Genomic DNA, 12,002 nt, shown 5'->3' with positions numbered 1-12,002 from the left:
AAAAAGTGACTATAGGCTAACTCTGTAAGGAAATGGGCTATAAACTTCATTTAAAAAAATGATCCTTTTACATGGGTAAATTCCCCAAATCAGGAGTCATTGGGTGCAGTGGCAGACTTAGTAGGCCACAGTGGCTGGTTTGGGAGTGCACAGAACAAGCCACGGTAATTTCTACTCCATTAAGGAAATGGAAAGAATTCCTGTTTGTCACGTAGGAGCTGACATAGTGGACAGGATCAGAGCCATGATCTATCAGCTTGAAAATATAAGCAATGGAGAACTAAAACCAGAGTACCTGCCCCTGACCATTTCAGAGCATGTTTTGGAACAAAATGTATACTTCTCTCACCCAAATATAAAAGGGGCAAGAAAAGTGGGATGGGTGAGGAAGAAGAGAGTTAATGCAGGGCTCCCGAAGGACAGTCTGTGAAGTCCTAGAATGCTTCCCTCTGATTCATCATGTATTCGACCCAGAGGAGAGCCTTGTGATTTGAGCAGGCCAGAGCCTGAGTCATGTACTCCTCTTGCCGTGAGTGCCCTGAGGCTACTGTATCAGGGAGGCAAATATTATGGCTTATATGCTTCATTGTTTTCTTCGAAAAGTATGTAAATTTCTATGCAAATTAATACAAGTGTCTGATTCAGAGAAAGTTGCTAATGTGACTATCAGTCTTGGCCCTTGGGACAGATGCACCAGCCCCATTTACAGGAGAAAGAATTAACTGCGGCTTTGAAGAGCCTAAGAAAAAGTACTCAATGAATGGCTGCATGATCTTTCCTCATTCCCAGCACCCTCCTTTGAGAAGGGGCACAACTGTGTGTTCACATTCCACACTCTGACGTCCCACTTGTCCATCCGGGCTACCTTCATGGCTTCATGTCAGGAGGGCTCAGTGGTTTGCAGGCTTTGATTGTTCTGCCATGTTGTGCCTTGTTCTTTTCCTTTCCTCACCTCTGTCTCTATCTTCCCCCCTCTCTGTTCCTCTTTTTTTTGTCTCGTTTTTACAGGCTGTTTCCACTATGTCACTGATTTCTGAACCCTCCCTGGAGCTGCTTTCCAGCCCAACAAATGCAGACTCAGTCGACTCTCCTCCCGGTACAGTTCTGCTGCCCAAGTCAAAACCCCATGGGACAGGCCACAGCAGGGACCTACCGGCCCTGCTGCCACCTGCCACCTTGGAAGTCCTTCATATTGAAGAAGAAGGCAGCAGCGCTGCAGTTGCAGCTATTCCAGGACGTTCTGCCACCACTCCACAGCTCCGCTCTGTGGCTCGGATGGGTCAGTCACTTCCAGAGGACTTTGCTATTTCTGCTCCTTTTGGGGATCATGTGCTTTCTTTGAGCTCAGTCAGGCTGAGCCAAAAGTCAAATCCTCCTAGAGAGATGTCCCAGTCCGTGATATCCTCCAAGACGGAATCTCTGTCTGTTCCTTCTAATGCAGAGGCCCACAGTCAGGGCCTTGATGAGGCAAAAGCCACTGAAAAGAAAGAGCATAGAACGGAGACCAAGCTCACAACTGTTCCTGTTTCTAGCCCTAGCATAACCAGCCAAGTGAAGGGGCAGACCCCCAAGGAATCAGCACAGCAGGCCATTTTCAGGGCTAATTCAGCCTTTCCCTCCCAGAAGGATGGAAAAATGGAAGCAGCTTTAGATCAGCTGTGGGCTCTGGAGCTATCTGAGCTTATACCAGAGCTATATTCTGAGAATGACCATGTCTTGCAGTCAGCGTGTGAACCTGATATTGTGGCTGTGGACCGGTGGGATGTCTTCCCAGATACTAAAGGCCAGTTGGGTCTTGGAGCAGAACAAGGACAGAAGCAGGATGCTGAAATTGAGCATGAAAGCAGGACAGATGACTCTCCTGATATGGCTAAAAAGAGGCAGAGCAGAGAGAGAACTCCTAGGAAAGGTGGCCCTACTAAGAGCAAGCCAGGAGCCTACTAAGAGCAAACCGGGAAAGAGAGCAAGTCAGAAGCTCAACAGTCACTCCAGAAACCGCTGAAAATGTTTGGAAGGATGAATTGGATCTGCTGTCTGTCTCCAAGCACCTATTGAGAGGATTTCTGCCTCAGGCCAGGCAGGCATTGAGTGAATGCAGGAGTGGGCAGGTTCTAGCTAGCCGCCTGTGCATGGTGTGAGTGCATATTTGGGCTCTTCCGGAGCAATCTGATAGCTTACTCCAGACTAACAGCATGCTGGTCTGGAGTGCTTGGAGTCACTGTAATGACAGCTGCATGGCGCAGAGGTCTGAGACCCTCCAATCTAGCAGCAGCTTTGTGGTACCTTTTGCATGTGGATCAGTGATTGGCTGCTTGTGCATCCAAACAGACCATAAAGAGCAAAGTCCTGCACTCTTCCTCTCTCTTCTCCCCACTTCCTCTTGAGGTTCTATTACTAAAGACAATGTATCTGTTCCCCCCTCCCAATGGAAAACAGGGTTCAAAGTTAAGTATTCATTAAGGTGATTCCCAAAGTGGGCTTCCAAAGACCTTTCTTATCCCCTCTCCACACTCCCCCTGTAAATCTCTCAGGTGTATTGTGCAGTGTTTGCTGACCTGCCACCTCCTCCCCATGCAGGCGCGCACACTACTGATGAGCTGCCACACCTGCAGGTAAAGCAACAGGTGATTCCTTGAATGCTCCCCACCTTCCCTCGCTGCTCCCATTGCAGCCTTTGGTGAAGCTGGGGAGTGGGGTCAGAGCTACCCAAGAGGGCACAGAAGAGAGAGAAAAACGATGCAGAAGGAAAAGGGGGAAAATACCCTGAAAAGAAGAGACAAGAAGCTGTGGGAGGGTGAGAAGGAGACTGTGAAGGAGAGGAGAGGAGAGAAGAGACTGGAGAGACAGCAACAACTGCGTGAGGCTGGAAAGGGGAAACAGTTTGGGAACCACTCAGAGAGCATGTCTCTGCCCTTGTAAGCCAGCCAGGAACCTATGAGGTAAAGGGAAGATCTCCGTGGAGGCTCTACCAGCAGCACACAAGTATTTTTTTCCAGTAATCTCTGCTTTATTGGGAGGGTGGGGAGAGCCAAATCTCCACCCCTCAACACTCTGCTGTTCTAGCTCCTGGGGTCTCTGGGTAAGCCACACTTTTGTGTCAGCCTCATTGTAACAAGGGTGCATCTCTGCACCTGCTCCTGTTCTCACTGGCTTCTGCAGACACATTAGCCTCTCCAGAGCAAGTCCTGGTCTGTCCATATGCAGGACAGCTGAAGAGCTGTGGGCAGAGGGTTGGATCTTTTGACGATTACCTGTTCGGTTTATTCCCTCTGAAGCACCTTGCATTGGCCACTGTCGAAAGACAGGATACTGGACTAGATGGACCTTTGGTCTGACCCAGTGTGGCTGTTCTTACGTTCAGAGACTGCAGAAATCCCTGAGGAGCTGTACAGGGCTTGCCTTACAGTCTCTGGGTTTTTTCTTTGCAGTTCATGGCCCAGGGGAAAGCTGGGGGCAGCTCCCCTCCGTCTGCACCCCCAAAACCTGGCAGCCAGTTGGACAGTATGTTGGGAAGCCTCCGGTCTGGCCTGAACAAACTGGGAGTAGCTACCGTTGCCAAAGGTGTTTGTGGAGCCTGCAAGAAACCAATTGCTGGACAGGTGAGTCTAAGGCACCATCTTGTTGCTAAGCCTTGGCTACAGCAAGGAGTAACTGGGAGGGCTGTATCATGAGGCTGAAGGGACTGGCGATGCTGAAGAAACGGAAGTACTCTATTTATCCACTGGCCAGGTACGCTGTAAGCTCCTCCAGTGACCTCTACCCTGCCCTTGAGGGACTGCCCTCTCCTGAGATGATAGGTAATTCAGTTTTCATGCTACCCCAGTCCAGGGCTCACTTGAGTAGTAGAACGTGTAGTTAGTGCCAAACTCTACCTGGTGTGTTGTCACGTGAGTTGCCACAGCAAAGAAGTAGAGTCGTCCCCCATAACTGCTCCATCTTCCCTACAGGTCGTCAAAACCATGGGGAAAACCTGGCACCCAGAGCACTTCGTTTGCACCCACTGCCAGGAGGAAATTGGGTCACGCAACTTTTTTGAACGCAATGGTCAGCCCTACTGTGAGAAGGACTATCATAATCTCTTCTCCCCTCGCTGCTACTACTGCAACGGGCCCAGCCTCGACGTGAGTCCCTGAGCCAGCGCGTGTCAGTAGGAGTCTCTCTCTTGGCTGTTCACGGGGGAGTCTGGTGCTGTACTGTCGAGTAGAAAAGCGCACATCCATCTACCCCTGATAACTCTTCTCTTGTAGTTTTGGGACCCCTATTCTTCCTTCACCCTAGTGCTGTAGGGGAAATAATTGGACCCAGTGCAGCTATCTCCCTTCATCTGCTGTAGGGTCCTGCAATGAGAGGGAAGGTTCTACTGAACTAAATTTGCCCCATTGCAACTCTACTGAACTCAGTATTAGGATCTAGCTGTCTTCACTGCAGTAAGGATCTCCTGATTTTCCCCAATGGGATACCATGGTAGGAGGCATTCCTGCTGAGTTTCAGAGTACTGCACGGGACTGTGTCCCCTTCTCCCCCAGGTCTAGAGGAAAGGAGTGGTGTGTCTGACCTTGTTAGGGTAAAGGGGAGTGGGGGGGATTGAATCCCCAAGGAGGGGGCTCAGCTCTTTAAGCACAGTTGATGTTTGCTGCACTCAGCACTGGCGTTTGAGTGCTCACTGTTTGTGGTTTCTCCCAAACAGAAAGTGGTGAAAGCCCTGGACAGGACATGGCACCCAGAACACTTCTTTTGTGCGCAGTGTGGCGCTTTCTTTGGACCTGAAGGTACTATTGGTTTGTGCAGAGAGAAGCCACTCTGGTGAAGCAAGTAAGGGGTGGGGGTGGAGGCAACATAAGGGGCTGTGATGGGTCCTTTCCATAGAGCAGTGGTCCCCAAACTGTGGGGCATGTTTGGGGGGAGCGTAACGGCCCAGTCTACCCCCATAGGGGGTGGAGAGGAAGTGCCACTCAGCCCCGCTCTGCTCCCAGCTGTGGCCCTGTACTCTGGCACTTGGCCTGGCTGCAGCTCTGAACCCGACCGCAGCTCCGGCTGCAACTCCACTCCCGGCCCGGGCTCCAGCCCCATCCTCGCCCACCTTAGCCTGTCCGCGCCTCCCCCCAGGAGTCGTGGCCCCACTCCCGATCGCAGCCCCGGCTGCAACTCCACTCCCAGCCAGCACTCCAGCCCCATCTTCACCCACCTTAGCCTGTCCGCGCCTCCCCCCAGGAGTCGCGGCCCCGCTCCCGACCGCAGCTTCAGGGAGTGGGGCGCGGACAGGGTTAAGGGGGGGCACGACATGAAAAGTGTGGGGACTACTGTCCTAGAGCAAGTGATGTAGAAAACTGGGGGTGTGGGGGTAGAGAGGGACTGTGGTGTTACTTAGTGGATGGGGAGCTAACAGTGATTGCTATTTCCACATAGAGACTACAGGAGGCGTAGCATGTGCTCCTCCTATAGCAGAATAAGGGATAACTCTGGTCTGTGCCTGGGGATCCCAGCCACCCTGTTAGCCCCATGGAGTCTGGCTGGGTGTTCCCATGAAGGAAGGTCACAAGCTGATGCTGTCTGGCTCTGTTTTTCCCTTGTGTCCTTGGCAGGGTTTCACGAGAAGGATGGCAAAGCCTATTGCCGCAAGGATTACTTCGACATGTTCGCTCCGAAGTGTGGGGGCTGCGCCCGGGCCATCTTGGAAAATTACATCTCTGCCTTGAATACCCTGTGGCACCCTGAGTGCTTTGTCTGTCGGGTAAGAGAGCCTGTGCTGCCCACTGTCACCTGACCCCTCTCCCAAGTCCCCTAGGTGGGTGTCTGGTGGTTCCCTCGATCAGAACAAGGGGTCTGGGCCAGCACAGGACAGCCAGCCCCACAAAATACATAGTGTGATAGTGACCACGCACCCTCTTGCTTCTCTGCCTGTTTCCATTAAATTCTCTAGGGGCTTAATTCCCTCCTCCTCCCTCATAGCCACAGTTATGGGCTTCTGCAGCAGTTCACTGATAAGCACAGAATTTTTCCAGTGGTTTCTTAGTAATAGTGAGCTAAGCTTTCTGAGCTCTCCGCCTCAGCACCCTGATTTGAAGAGCTTCCTCGTGTGCTCACTCTGGAAATGTCAACTTAATGAGACTGACCTGTTTGGATCAACTTGGAAACTAATGAAATAGCTGTAAACTGAATACGCTGCTGCATAATGAACTGTAATGCTGCAGAATAAATACTTAGCACGTCTTCAAAGAGCCTTGCAAATATTGACCCATCTCCCAGGAGCAGTGTAAAGATGAATAGCAGCCACGTGTTACCGAGACAGAGGCAGAAAGGCGGAGTTCAGAATGAGGGTCAGAACCCATAAGTTCCTGTTTCCAATCCTGTGCTCAGACCACTAGTCTGCTCTCCTCTGCTGCAGAGCAGCCAGCGTGAAAGGAGTTGGCTGAAGCTGTCCCTTTGAAACTCTCCATCACTCAGAAGGCCCCTGTGAATAGAAATTCTGGCAGTCTCTTGTGAGCAGCTGACCAGCTCCGTCCTTGCCTGGACCTGGGTTCAGGCTCTTCTTCTGCTCAGGAGATGTTGCTCGGCATTCTTCACGCTGCTGCCTGTTAGTGGGGGCAGCAACTTTTGGGCAGAGTCTGTTTTTCTGTTGTTAGTCAGGCCAATTTCCAGTGTTTGTTTTCGAATGGAGGTGGATGGCTTAGTAGTCTCAGCATCAGGCTCCCAGGTACCTGCTGCCTTTCAATGCTGCAGGCAACTGGAGTTCCTCGCAGTTCACTGTGTGCGAACGTGCCTGGATATGCACTTACTGTGGCTGCACCCTGCTGGATGCCTGCACGCAGGGCTCAGTTTGCATCTGCCTGTGACTAAGTAGATGTCCAACCATGCGTGCACTTGCGGTACTGTGCGTGTCCCTAGGGCTGGACATTCAAGTACAAAACTAGGACTCAGGACATGTGGCTTCTGTTCTTGACTTTGCTGCTGACCCGTGTGACCCTGGGCAAGTCCCTAATTGGCTCTATACCTCAGTTTCCCCACCTGTAAAATGGGGGGGGGGGAAATTCCTCCTAACTTCCCATGACTGTAGTGAAGGTACAGCCATTAATACCTGTGTGGGGCTTAGACAGTGATAACCATTATAGAGAGATGGGCGCCTATTAAAAAATTGGTCTCTAACAGCTTCTCTTCATAGACATTAAAGACCCAATATCGCTTTTGTAAGGGTATGGACTTGTCCCCCAGGGTCCTTGCCCAAAATTTCTCCCCCTCCACATTTCTCCAGTGGCTGTCACCTTCTGCCTGCCACTGAATTTCAGTGGTGAAGTGACTCTTGTATGTGTATAGTTTGGGATGAGTCAGGAAGGAGGGCGCTGTCCCAGGGAATATGCATAATATCTGGCATTCGAAATGGGTAATTTAAAAAAAAAACCCTACTGGCCGTCACCTTCTTTTTCACTGATATGAGCGTAAGCAGGGCAGATACAGCTAAAGAAATTAAAACCAGCCCATTGTGACAAGGTAAAAGGTGCTCCTGATGCCCTGGAGCATAAGGAATTCTTCCCTGCCTGTCACCTGGGTGAGCTGGGGTGGGTGGGCTCTAAAAGCTGTTGTGGTGGCAGCTGTCTCTGTGGATGGGGGTGTTCTCTTCCCTCCCAGCTTATTGGAAGCAGGAGAGGCTCTGGTGTTGCTTACCAAGTGTTCTCAGTAGTTTTGCTGTTGGGTTTGGATTTTCTTTGTGTTAATAAAGCCAGCCTGGAGTAAAGGGACATGAAGTATAGTTGAAGGCTTTATTTTCCCTCCCAGTTGCTGTATCTGCCCTGCTTACGCTCAGTAACCCTGTCTGCGGGGCACCGATCATCTTTGCAGCAGTACTTCTGCAGCCCCTTTCTGCTGGATGAAGATGATTCACCCTGCCCACTTCCTGCAGGAGGCAGCTAGGGGCATGGCAGGCGAAGGCATGGATTGTGGAGTTGCCTGGGTCCCCAGCTTGCCGTATCAATCTGTTCCCTTTTGCTTCCACCTCCTGCAGGAATGTTTCACGCCGTTCATCAACGGCAGCTTCTTTGAGCATGATGGGCAGCCCTACTGTGAGGTGCATTATCACGAACGCCGCGGCTCGCTGTGTTCCGGCTGCCAGAAGCCCATCACGGGACGCTGCATCACCGCCATGGCCAAGAAATTTCACCCAGAACACTTTGTCTGTGCCTTCTGCCTCAAGCAGCTCAACAAAGGAACCTTCAAGGAACAGAATGACAAGCCCTACTGTCAGAACTGCTTCCTCAAACTCTTCTGCTAGACGCATCCTAGCTGGGAACGGAGCATCTTTCTGCCCCCTCACTAGGCAGCCGAGTCTCTCTGAGCATTACTGTGATTTAGAAACCTTGCCGGGGCGGGGGGGGGGGGGGGAGGAGAAAGGGGAGGGGAGTGCTAACTGCTGCTCCAGAGAGGAGATGGACCATTAAACTGGAAATGCCCATGCTGTGTTTCAGTGGGGAGATGCTGAGCCCCATCATTAAAGTGTTGTATGATTGTTGACAGCCGAGAGGAGCCTGAGGCGCTAGCGAGGAGATGCCTTTCTCAAGGAGAGGGCTGGATAAAGCCTTGAGTCAACTCTCCCTGAGCCAGCATGTGCCACTTCCAAACAAAACATCCTTGGCTTTGGTGACTCTTCTCTCTCGCTGGGGCATGTAAGTGCTGTGTGACCCAAGCAGTAGCTCTGCTGCTGCACAGCAAGGGCTATGCCCTGACCTCTGCATTGCCCGGGCGGTGCCTGGTCGAGTCCTGGGGCACACGGGATTTACTAAGATTACAGCAGCAGCCCCAGAAGCTGTAAAGACCCTGCAGTGGAGTCTTTCCAGTTCAGTAACACTGCAGGGAATTGATGCCACTTATTTTTTAGAAAGGGGAAGTAGGGGGCTACTCTGTTTTTCTAGCTTGTGATTCTCTCCCCCTCCTCAACACGCTGGGGCAGGAGGTGGGGGGAAGAAAACCCCCTCCCTGCTTGAATGGAGTGTCCCATTTTGTGCTGGACACCCCCAACTCCCCAGGAGTGGTTAGGGCAAATGCTCCTAATTCTGCTGCTCCTGGGAGAGGAGGAGGAGGAGACTGGCACCAATTAATTTTAAAAGAAAATGCAGAGAAATTTGAGGGCCCAGCCCTCCCCTCTGAGCGAATGTGGCTTATGCTGTGTGTCTGGCCTGCATTTTACTAAGGGAAGGGCCTGAAAAGCCTCTCTAGGTTTTTTTTAAACAGCAAGGAAAAAATAAAGCTATAGACTTCGTATTCCTTGTTCATCTTCCTCTCTGCTCTTTGCTAATCAGGCCGGCAGCCCCTCTTCTTTGAGACTGTCCTGTTCCTTGCTCTTGATAAACACGTTCTACTGAGACTCTCTAGAGCAATAACCTTTTATATTGACTGTTACTGGTCTAACAAGTCCCTGAGGTCTGGTGCATCTGACACTTGGCGTTTTGCTATCGAACTGAATACTGTACGCTTTGAGAAAAACTGTGGATTTCTACACTGAGCTTTGAATTAATAACGAATTTACTTTTAATCCTCTCAGAAATTGGTTTTGAAGTGATTTTAAGAAAGCTACTTTTATCTCTCAAACTGTGCTGTTCTAGGCAGTACCAGTTGTGCTGGTTCCTGCATCTGTAACCTCAATGCTTGGGTTTAACAAACTATTAACATGAAGCATTTTCTTTTTATTGGGGGTGGGGAGGGCTCTGGGTTTTGCAGGGGAAGGGAATGTGACTTGTATTGTTTTCTAGCACAAGCAGGTGAGCTGTGAATAGCTCTTTTAATTTTCACAGATCACCTGGAAAGTTTATTTTGTAACCTGTAAACTGCTGTATTTGACTTACCTGCCTTTCTCCAAAGCCCGACTTCCAGGGTAATGAAGTGAGTCTTAATTCAGTGCCACATGCTGCAGAGATGGAGAACTCAAAGTCCACCCTCATAGTTTTATTCCTCTTCAGCCATCAGAAATGAGAGTAGAGGGTTAACTCCGGAAGGGGAGTTCTCCCCTTAGGTGGGAAGGATGGTCCTGGGGCTAAAAAAAAGGGCTGGGAGTCAGGAGATCTGGAATCTGTTCTTGATTCTGCCAGAGACTTGCTGTGTAACCTTAGGTCAGTCACTTAGCCACTCTGTGCCTCAATTTCCCCATCTGCAAAATGGGGCAATATTCCCGCCTTGTAGGATTTTGAGGTTTAGTTCATATTTGTCAAAGGCACTTTCAGATCTTCAGAAGGAGGGTGGTGTAGAAGGACAAAGGATTGTGTTAGAAACAACCCTACGGTGTTCTACGCTAATGGTGAAAGTGGTGCAGTGAGGAGGGTTTTAAAATATGACTCTAGAAGATTCTAGATCTTTGGTTATTAAGGCATGGCACATTAGGGTGGCTACAAAATGTTCAAAATGGAAAAGGCATAGGGAGTTCTGGGATTAACTGTGTAAGAAACAAACCCTCACTTTAACAGAGGGATCCTAGCTTACTATTTTCAATAACCTTAGCTCGATGCTTCACTACCCCACTTGAATAAGTGGAACCGTTTTTCACTGGTTTCCCATACAAATGAGCCTCAGTCTGTGGTTGTGAAAGCAGGGTTTTGTGGAACAAGTGGTAAAACAAAAAGCTACTCCAGCTGGGCTGAGCACAGCTTTTGGGAAGTTCCCAAGGCAAGAAACTGTCTAAATTGTCATTTTGGAGTTGAAATTAGTTTTACTTAAAATTGGGATTTCTGAGCTTCCTGCTGAAACTGACACTTGTTCTGACCCCGCTGGTTGGGAGAACGGTCCTGTGTCCAGTGCACAGGACTGGGAGTGTCTCTGCCACTGCATTTCTGTGTGATACTGAGTGAGTTTATAACCACCTGTGCCTCACTTTCCTTATCTGTAAAATGGGGATAATACTTAACCTACCTCACTGGGGTGTTGAGGCTTAATTCACGGATATTTCTGAAGGGCTTTGAGACCCTTGGAGGGAAGGTGCTGTAGAAGGGGAAAATCTTGTTACACTATCCCAGTGTCAGAGCAAAACCGTTTCATCCCCTTTTAAGAATGGTTTACTAGTCTCCATGACCATTACTGCCTTAGCAAAATGTTGAGAGCTTTCCTGATCAATTGGGATTTAAACTGGTTTGGGGATGGGTCCTATGCTCATTGCTGCCTCCAAATGTTACTTTCCCTCAAGATGGCTGCTGCCAGTAGGAGGGTCAGAAATACCCATTTTAAATTTCCTAAGTTCAAGCACAGTTTAGACTTGAACATTTGAAATGCTGTACAGAGCAAACTGGGGCAAGGGCTGTGTTAAGATTGCCCTGGGTGATTAGCAAGCATACTTCACAGATACTGAGGGTGCTGAAGTGCAGACCAGCAAGTCGTACTACTGCACTGTTGCAGGTACTGGGACATGTTCCAAGGAGTGGTTGGGGAGAGGGGTTAGGCGAGAATGTGCTTTTGGAAGGCTGAGATGGGTTATTTAGGCTTAAACTGGACACAGGAGGCAGGTGTGTACAGTACAGAACCTCTGAGGAGCTAAAAGACTGCATGCAGAGGCCTGGCAGCTGCCCATTCAGAGGCAAATTAAGGTCTAGCTACACCACTGTTTCTTTGAAAGGTTTGGTGTTAGGGTTACTATAATGTTGTCTTGAAAGGCCTCAGTGCTCTGTTTACAATGATCTCCTAATCTGATGAACTCTGGCAGTGCAATCAAAGAGCTATCAGACAAGGTGGGTCTCAATCAAATCACGCCCCAAATAGCCTGGGGGGATTTCCCTCTGGGTCGACAGTTACTTCATTTGTTTTCCCTTGTAAACTTCTAACTCTGCTTTTTCCATTTAAAATCCCTGTGATTATGCTAATAAAATGTTACCATTATTTTCACTTGACTTGGTTCCAGTCATTTCTAGGCTTGTGGAAATGGTTCAAAGCAGCCATCGTCTGTAGCTCCTCTTGCCTTCCACGCTGGAGAAACCAAAGGCCACACTGGCAAGAGCTGAGGAGGGGGATGTTTATTAGTACGGTTTCGGCCTTAG

The 12,002-nt window shown here is 49.7% G+C and overlaps 1 protein-coding gene across 1 annotated transcript; it reads left to right on the top strand.

The window, feature by feature from the left end:
• The first annotated feature begins 2,736 nt into the window (after window positions 1-2,736).
• On the top strand, window positions 2,737-8,350 carry LOC113405289 (paxillin-like). The gene is made up of 6 exons (XM_026646345.2): window positions 2,737-2,857; window positions 3,385-3,599; window positions 3,948-4,121; window positions 4,688-4,769; window positions 5,583-5,731; window positions 7,997-8,350. Exons 1-6 carry the CDS (start codon window positions 2,737-2,739, stop codon window positions 8,261-8,263), a joined length of 1,008 nt encoding a protein of 335 aa, XP_026502130.1. The 3' UTR covers window positions 8,264-8,350.
• Window positions 8,351-12,002: the final 3,652 nt, after the last annotated feature.

Source organism: Terrapene carolina, unplaced genomic scaffold, assembly GCF_002925995.2.
Source record: "Terrapene carolina triunguis isolate 2854851 unplaced genomic scaffold, T_m_triunguis-2.0 Scaffold35016, whole genome shotgun sequence".
In the NCBI taxonomy this organism is placed as follows: Eukaryota; Metazoa; Chordata; order Testudines; family Emydidae; genus Terrapene; species Terrapene triunguis.
The sequence above is the reverse complement of the archived record's forward strand: the minus strand, read 5'-3'. Positions and strand labels throughout refer to the sequence as shown.

Bases quoted from the DNA above. Each gene is read 5' to 3' on its own strand.
- LOC113405289 (XM_026646345.2), top strand. From the start codon at position 2,737: ATGCAGAAGGAAAAGGGGGAAAATACCCTGAAAAGAAGAGACAAGAAG. The intron at 2,858-3,384 runs GTGAGGCTGGAA...ATCCCTGAGGAG, and splicing joins GGAGAGACAGCAACAACTGC to CTGTACAGGGCTTGCCTTAC. The intron at 4,770-5,582 runs GTACTATTGGTT...TGTCCTTGGCAG, and splicing joins CGCTTTCTTTGGACCTGAAG to GGTTTCACGAGAAGGATGGC.